This window comes from Nuphar pumila, chromosome 10 (assembly GCF_984573655.1).
Source record: "Nuphar pumila chromosome 10, dmNupPumi1.hap1.1, whole genome shotgun sequence".
Lineage (NCBI taxonomy): Eukaryota > Viridiplantae > Streptophyta > Magnoliopsida > Nymphaeales > Nymphaeaceae > Nuphar > Nuphar pumila.
This window is the reverse complement of record NC_143258.1, coordinates 78874095-78882631: the sequence shown is the minus strand read 5'-3', so window position 1 is coordinate 78882631 and position 8537 is coordinate 78874095. Positions and strand designations below refer to the sequence as shown.

Below are 8537 nucleotides of genomic sequence, written 5' to 3'. Positions count from 1 at the left end.
ACGTGGTCCACATAGACGCCATAAACAGCTGGACCATTCACCAGGCTAGGGCATATTCAGGGCAATGGTTGAGGTGCACAATTTGGATAAAAACAATTCATTTAAACGGAAAGAAAAAAACAATATTAAATAAATTAAAATCAGAAAAAAAGAAAGAAGCCAAAAGCTGCATTCTTCTTTCTATAAATTAATTTATTGCGCTCGTGGGCCACTTTTGTGTCAGCACCCATGTGATCATTCATAAAATATAGTAAAAAGAAACCGCACCATGACAAGATGAAAAACAGAGAGAGAGAGAAAAGCATTGAGATGAGAACTTTTCTTTTACTCATAATTTCACTGTGGTTTGATCGAAAGTCTGTGTAGTGTGTATAATAAAGGTGGGTGAGATTTAGATATATGATAAATCCCATCCCCTTACATATGATTGTGACATTCGAGGCTCCGTTTTCATCTCCTATACTGACAATGATGATGTCCTATTATACACAGGAGGATTCCCCTGCCGTTCTTTCGAGATACTAAAAACATGTCAAATATGAGAGAAATTTAAAGGGCAATTACATGGTCCTAAGTTATTACTCTCCCGTGGAGAGAGAGAGAGAGAGAGAGAGAGGCCTGTTTTTTTCCTTCCCATCAGCGGTCGTGTGTAAGAAGCATTTTATGTATTGGTGTATCTGTGGTTTTGGGTGTATAAGAAAAGAGATCCTGTTGTCCTTGTTCGACTGCACGTACTCGGAAAGCCTGTCGTCCAGAAGTGATCTGCAGCAACAGCCAACACACACACAAAAATAAAAAATAAAAAAGAGAGGAAAAAACCCATTTGCTAAATGAATGAGTCCGAATTTAAAGAAAAAGAAAAATACTATTGGGGTAGGTGGGTGACATCCATATCTATTAATAATGATTTTTGGGTACACAAAAACATGATTTGTATGGTCTCTCTTACCTACTTCACCGTGGAAGCGGATCCCAGGCATGCATGCCTTAATTTTCACTTACATTCCAATTTCGCCGTGACCCGAAGACAACCTGCCGCGCGTGGGATTGGGAGGATTGGCAATCAATAAAAAAGTTAGCAACGAATTGCAATGACCGCAATCATTGGCAATAAAGTTCTCTGAAAATCTTACTAATTACCTCGGCATTTGGAAGTAGCAAGATCTTATAGAAGCCATATCCAGTGTGGACGTTGCAGGCATCAACGAGGATGAACTCAAATTATTGGCGAATCCATTAGACGGGATTATATCAAGAGAGAATATGGAACTGGAGACTTGTGCATCCTTTGTTGGGGATGCAAAAGGGCTGTCCGGTAGATTGTGCTCCAAACTTTCGAAAAAATTGAAATGGCAAAAAAGAAAATCAGTGTTCAAGGCAAGTAAAATAAAACCAACTTAAAAAAATTGCGAGGGAAAGAGAAAAAAAATAATAACAAAAGCAGCCTTTTTTTAACCTTTCTTGGAAATTGTTTTCTTCCTTGGGTCCCTCCTCGTAGCCAGATGATTCCTTGTCGGTGGCGACAGTAGGAGCAGGCTGGCTCAGGTCATAGCCAAGAAGAGCCTGCTGTTCCGATGAAATTGCAGACGAACTTGGACAGTAATCTGATGCAACGTTGGGAGAACAAATTAAGACCACGTATTAGCTGGCACTAAACCCATCACCGAACAACTAATGCATTCGTGTCGAAGTTAACCTTCTGGGGCATCTGGACTACGGATCCCATCCGATGAGGGAGCGGCAGCAATATGATTGCATTGGCTGATTCCAGAGCTACGGCCTGACAACGGACGCTTTTTCACATCGAGGAGCTGCAAACTCATCAGTCTTCTGCTTTCGAGTTCAATGGCTTGCTGCAATTCTGCTTGTTCTTCCAGCTTTCTTCTAAAGACTTCATGGGAGTTGTAAAAAATCCTTCCTGATCCTGATTGACCGTAAGCAAAAGAGAACCAGCGTGGGCATACGCAGGCACCAAAACTGCATTAAGTCATTCAAATAGCTTAAAATAAGAGGCATATTTAATTTTTCACGGTCAAGCACCCCCTACCAAGCTGCAGTTCGTAGGCATCTCTCGAATCGAGGCTGTTTGGAGAGGAACACCCAGAAAACTCTCCTCTCTCTGCGTGCTTTCTGCATGAGAGTTAATTGCAGTGGAAACATTAAAGCCCTAATGAAAGAAAATCAACTAAGGTCAAAGGGAAAGAAGAAAACATTTTCTTCATTAGTTTATTTTTTTTCTTATTAGTGGAGGGTCTGCCTGTACTTTTCTGCAGTTTTGCCCTTTTCCTTGTAGGGTTTCACCAGCACACGAGCATCACACACGTAATGTGGATTCCCTTTGGCCAGTATGATCTTCACGGTCTCCGGATATACAAACGTCACGAATCCGAACATACGTTTCTGCTGGTAAGGAATCCTCACGTCCTGTACAGGTCCATAAATGCTTAAAAAAAATAACAAAGAGAGAGAATCGTTAGTAAGCAATCGATACGTGTCACTCCTCAACCACCGATGGTAATAACAACAGGTCATGAATTCCAAGATTTGATTGCAATCATCGCCATCAACTCAAAGTTCCTGATGATTACCTGAAGTAATTGGAAACGTCTTCTTCCCTGAAGGTGCTATCAGCAGGAAAAGTAAGGTAGATCTGCCTCGACCCGGGATTCACGAACTCATTCCTGTCCATCCTGTTGGACCTACAGAATTTTTGGGCATCCTGGTCACCCACGAAAAGGGAATTCTGCTGAAGCCTGAGGTGTTTAATTGAGTTGGATCCGGTGAACACCGATCAAACATCCAGTCCCCATCATCAGTCAGAACCAAGGAAGGGGAAAAGAAAAAAAAAAGAATCAAGGAAAACGGTTTTCGGTTTGATTGCTAGCAGCCACTAAAAGCAATGGCTGAAAGAGAGATCTAGATCCAGTTAATCTCAAACAAGTTACGCTGTCTAAAAATCCAATGGAAGCTTTTTCATCCTTTTTTCGTCTTTCTATTTCGCTTAATGTAACCATCTTCTGTTAACTAAATGAAAAAAAAAACGAGCAGAGAGGGAAAAAAAAAGGGCGAAACTGTTGTTGGCAAAGTGGGGGAGCTTCCAAAAGGAGAGGGAGGTCAAATTCGCTATAGGTACCTGGGGCTGTCAGCAGGTAGATGATAGCCATCGAGGAGCGGGTGCATGTTGCATTTCCCGTAAGAAAAAGAAGGTGGCATGAGCTGGGGCAGACTAGTCGACCTTTGACTTTTGGATCGCAATAATTCGGACGCACACTGCTCCGCCTCGGAGATTTTTGCTATGGTTGTTGTTGGATCAACCACGGGCATCTCCGATCTGTTGTTACCGGTGGTGGTAGGACTTGCACACGCATCCATTCCATTATCTAGGAAGCCATGCAGGAACCTACAATTGCTTCCATTTTTGCAGTATCCCCTCGCATAGTACATACACGGCTTCCACGCAAAACCGGACCCTATCTCCGATGGTGCCAAGCACAGATCCGCCAAGGAGCAGCTCCTTCTATGGCCAATAGCAGCAGCAGCACCGTTATTGCTGTTGTTAGCCGACTCCCAGTTCATATAAGGGAAGAGCACGGCCTCGTTGTTGGCGTTGTTCATGCAGTCGACGAGCAGATCGTTGTAGATGCCTCTGGTGCCATAGTTATCCCTGGGGCTTATGGGAAGAGAATGAGAAGGATTTGCACAAGCAGAAGCAGAAGCAACCGCTAACGACGACGACGACGACAACGGTGAGGAGGAAGAGGAGGAGGATAATGGATGGTCGTTGAGGAAATAAAGCTGATCTTGGAACTGAAAATCATCCACTATGTCGCCTCCATAAAAACCATTGCGGTTGTTATTGTCTTGATGATGAAGGGAAGGAGCAAATGTATGGTTTAAGCCACTGATGTTGAAGGAATTAGCAGGGGCGTTGGTCATCTCATCAGGAGTCTGTGTCTCATCATTACCATTTCCCCTAAAGAAAGTCTGACGATGATGTACGGCAGAAGGCCAGGAAGGAGTAGCAGCTGCTAAAGAAGATGATGATGATGACGACGAAGACGACGGTGATGATGGCGATGACGGGGAGAAGAGAAGACAAGAATTTTGCCTAGACAAGTAGGGAGAAGGGCTTCTTGTTGTTGAAGTTGGTGATCCGAGCAAACCAAGCTCTTTTCTCGCCTTTAAAACGGTGGAGTGGACGAGAGTCTCCGGTCCAAAGGCCAGACGAATCATTTCCTTCTCACCGTGGTCCTGAATCAGTAAAAGTCCCATGATTTTTGGGGCGTTTTCAGGATCTAAGCACTGAATCCTCGTGAAGACGATCCGAGTGGCTTCATAGGCGTCCATGGCTCTCCCTCGACCACTAACTCACTGCCCAAAAGATATATAGTGTTTTCTCTGGGCAATAAAAAGAGAAGCGGTTAAAAAAAAAGGACGCACAAAGAGGAAAGGAAAACGGGTTGGAACTTGGAAAGAGTTTTGAAAAATAATGAGAGAGAGAGACGACGACGACTGACGACGACTAATGACATGAAAAATTAAGATACCCCGCATTAAATTCAATTCAACAGCAGCGACAGAAGCGGCAATGCTCCGTATGCCTTACCATGAAAGCTGCTGAACGTGCCACAGAGCGCTACACTTACTTTTCACTCGAGAGTCAAGACCCTCTCTGAGCAAGCTCTGTCACGCACCTACCAGAGATCCATTCGCCAAACTTCTCCATGATCTCTCTCTCTCTCTCTCTCCTAATCTTCCTTCACTTTCTCCATCTTTTAGCTAAGTCGTGTATCACCTTAATGTAAACTTTGCTCTTTTCGCCGTATGACGTCTTCTCTTCTTGCCCTTGTCGATCTCTTCCACAGACTTGAAGATGGCAACTTTAGTGCATCGATCACGTTTCTTTGATGGTTGGAACAGGATCTGCGTTTGGGTTGCGTTCTCCCATCTCCGCGCTCTTCAGCGTTAGACAATGAGATTCCCAGTCCTCGTTACCATCATCCTCAGCATGATCATCCGCGGCATCTTCTCCTTCTCTGCCTGAAAAAAGCAATTTATCATTTCATTTGCTGTCTTGCTCTCGTTTTTGTTTCGGAGCCTCCACCAGGCATACAATTGATAGCAAATTAACAAGCGGGGATCTTTCACTTACTTTTTCCTTGTAGTTACCACGATCCAATGCTTTCCCCTCCTGAATAAAAAACGATAAATGTAAAAAAGGGGATTTTTTTTTAACACACATATAATCGAGTTACTGCCATTGAATGGTGAATATGAAAGTGAAAATTAAATATGAGCATTTGTTGTTTTATTCCAACACGTGTATAACCTTACTTCTACGGAAGGGTGAATGTGAAAGTGAAAAATCTCAACCTCCCTCTCTTTTACGGGACACTTTTTCGGCTTGAGGTCAGGGGGAGGGGCTTACTGAAAAATGTACTATACAATAATGTTTATTACCATTTTCTATTTACCATTTACCATGCTACCAAGTGCAGATGAGATTAAGTCATGCCGGTGACCACAGACAAAAGCAGCTGTAAAAACAAATCATACTCTTGTTCTCCCAACACAGATACACGCAGTGCCTCAGTTATCATCCTAAGCTAATTCATTGTGGAAGCTGGTGTATAATTTTTCATTATTTCTATCAATTATTTTACCTTTTATATGTAAAAGCAAGTAAGAATGAGATGGAAGCAATGGGTTGAGTAACTTGTGTCACATGGGTGAGCCATACGGCCGATCGGCTTGTGCAAGAGGTATGTATGGCGCACATGGGAGCAACTCAGATTTACTTGGTGTTGTGGACCACCCTACCCACCATACGACAGAGAGAGAGAGAGAGAGTCCTCTTATTGGCTGATTCATCAGCGTCCTTCCTTGGCCAGCTAAAGAGCCACTAACGACGTCGACCTCTTTAGTAGAAGACAACCCACGCATACACGCACACACAGGTGGGTGATGCGACCTACAGTAAATTCGTTCAGGTATGGGATATGCTGTTGTATCGGTCAGCATAGCTACGCATAGCGCAGCAATACAGCTGAAGGCCGCACTTGCCAGCATGAGTTTTTTGCTTGTACAAAATGCTGTCATCGTAAAATGCCACATCCAGCCATACGTGCAAGTTAATGCGCCACATCAGAATAATCAGTTTCAGTGCATGGGAGCTTTGGGCGCTACTTCAGCCTGCTCGATTCAATGAATGGGAGACTTAGACAGTTGGAACCACTTGTAACAGTTAAAAAACAGCTGATGATTTATGCAAGTTGGTTTATGGTTTTGTACAACCTATAAATAGGCCTCATTGTCATTGAATTGTATCTTTTGAATCATTTAAAAAGAAATCAGAGACTGCGGTCTTTTGAGAAGAGAGAAATCTCTTTGGTGCCTCAGAGCATTCTGATCTCTTAATTAAGAATACTCAGGATTGATGCCCAACATTTATCCTTGAGTCAATTTCAGTTAGTTTCAAGCTAATTGAGTTGAATTAGGATTTGATCAAGCGCTTCGAGCCGAAATCAGGTTTATAACACATTCGACGATTTTATGAATTCCTTTGGAGCTGTTTATTATAGTGAAGACATTAAGATTGCAGTGTTGATCTTCTCTGAAAGGTGAGTACTTGACTCTCCTTGCTCTTTGAGTGATCTTCATGTTTAACGCAATCACTGATGCAATATCATTTGCATGTGCTTACTCTTAACTGCGAACGATCGTTGATGGTTTCTGCACAGGAAAATCAACTCTACTCCTGCAGAGGTCTTCTTGACTCTGTTCCGGTGAAGGAAGGCTTTTCGACTCAGATTGCCTCACAATATGGACAATCTGTCGAGCGCACACTTCCAACTGAGAAGCACACAACCCAGGGCTAAGGCAGACCCAGAATTGTCGACTTGGACCTTGCACAAACTGCTAGTGCGCAAGGCATTAGTGTAGCGCAACACAACACTCACGCATCTGCATGCGCACCTTTAGATCTAAGGTCTCACCATGGAGCTGTGGGTGTTGGACTGAGCGGTTGGCTAAGCGCATTGAAGCGGACCCTCCTATGTCTCGCTGTTGCTTTGATTGCTTCATCTTCGTGAGCCGCCCCTGAAATCGTTTGCTTTCGTTACTGAGAATCGTCATACTGTGATATTCAATCAGAACCATACATGTGCCCTCACTGGTGGTCAAAGGAAACTGCGTAACGTTAGTCAGCACTCAGCAGATCAGTCTCCTACTCGTCGGTTGGGAACCAAAATGACTGTGACACGTTTCGTGGTGCGGATTCAATATTCTGGTTTGCTGAATATGGCTGGATCTCTTCACGTACGCATCTGCCTTATATTCATGTGGTCATACAAGTTGATTGTCAGCTACTTTGCCGAAGCTTCAAACTTCTCATTGTCAAAGTCGATGCCTAAGCCCTTTTAAGGAGATGCATTTCCCTCTTTAAAGAAATCCAATCATCCTCAACGGCAGTGCCAGGACGACTCTCTCTCTCTCTCTCTCTCTCTCTCTCTCTCTCTCTATATATATATATATATATATATATATATATATATATATATATATATAAAGCACTACCAGTCACATCATTCAATCCGCATCATCATCGTTGATGCGAGTCAAGGCCCGGTGGAGTATGGACTATGGAGGCAAGTTTTAAACACCACATTTAAAACACTAAGCCAAAACATTTCCTTATTTATGCTTGGGGATGACCCTCGATAATGGTTATGGTAATTGACACGGACCATAGTAGTTTGCGTGCTCGTGTGATTATGCAAGCAATACAGTGTCCCCAAGCTTGTTAAAAAGTTTTCATTGGATGTCCCCAATGCAACGGACCATTCATGTAGAGAGAGAGAGAGAGAGAGAGAGAGCACATGAACGCTTAAGTGGAGCTCATCGTCGATGACAGCATACTTTTGTCATTAGCGAAGACAGTATCGCTATCAGAGTTGAAAAAAATGGAGATACTGGGGCAGGGCATAATCAGATGCCTGCAAATTGCCTTGACGATTTGCCTTTTACCTCTGTCCGTTCCACTTTACCTCAGTGTGGAGATGACGGATCCTGAGGCATCTAACAATTTCTGCCCACCGTTTAATACTTAAGCCTTTCTCTCCAAAAATTATGCAAAACTATCCCTTGTGTCTTCTAAATAAATATGTGACATATATAAATATAACTAAAATGACTGAAAGCCCCGGTGTCATTGCAAAAACCAACAACGATCAATCCCTATGGGAAAGTTCCGATTGGCATGTGACCATGTCAGTCTTTGTCCGCCACACCCTTTGGATTTCCTCCTTTCAACTACAAACTTTTTAACACCTCTCTCTCTCTCTCTCTCTCTCTCTCTCTCTCTCTCTCTCTCTATATATATATATATATATATATATATATATATATATATATATATATATATATATATATATATATATATATATATATATATATATATAAAAGTAGGGATGTCAACGGGTCAGGTTTACTCGAACCTGACCTGGACCAAACCCTATAGGATCTGATGACAAATAAAA

The 8537-nt window shown here is 42.7% G+C and overlaps 1 protein-coding gene across 6 annotated transcripts; it reads right to left on the bottom strand.

The window, feature by feature from the left end:
• Window positions 1-304: 304 nt before the first annotated feature.
• Window positions 305-5106, bottom strand: LOC149826960 (zinc finger CCCH domain-containing protein 53-like). 6 transcript variants are annotated; one of them, XR_016434827.1, is made up of 10 exons: window positions 4607-5106; window positions 3134-4398; window positions 2589-2753; window positions 2258-2443; window positions 2048-2130; window positions 1697-1977; window positions 1457-1604; window positions 1141-1332; window positions 950-1032; window positions 305-762 (listed from the first exon to the last, which is right to left on the bottom strand). XR_016434827.1 is itself a non-coding variant. In XM_090019072.1 (10 exons), exons 2-9 carry the CDS (start codon window positions 4345-4347, stop codon window positions 999-1001), a joined length of 2250 nt encoding a protein of 749 aa, XP_089875198.1. In that variant the 5' UTR covers window positions 4348-4398; window positions 4607-5106; the 3' UTR covers window positions 305-762; window positions 950-998. The 6 variants fall into 6 exon arrangements, 4 of the variants coding, with proteins under 4 accessions (XP_089875198.1, XP_089875199.1, XP_089875200.1 ...); XR_016434828.1 differs by having other exon boundaries at window positions 2264-2443; XM_090019072.1 differs by having other exon boundaries at window positions 1697-1924.
• Between the last annotated feature and the right edge of the window lie 3431 nt (window positions 5107-8537).

Coding starts and splice junctions, on each gene's coding strand:
- LOC149826960 (XM_090019072.1), bottom strand. CDS start 4,347: ATGGACGCCTATGAAGCCACTCGGATCGTCTTCACGAGGATTCAGTGC. Junction 2,444..2,588: donor GACGTTTCCAATTACTTCAG/GTAATCATCAGG, acceptor ATTTTTTTTAAG/CATTTATGGACCTGTACAGG. Junction 2,131..2,257: donor AAAACTGCAGAAAAGTACAG/GCAGACCCTCCA, acceptor ACTCTCATGCAG/AAAGCACGCAGAGAGAGGAG.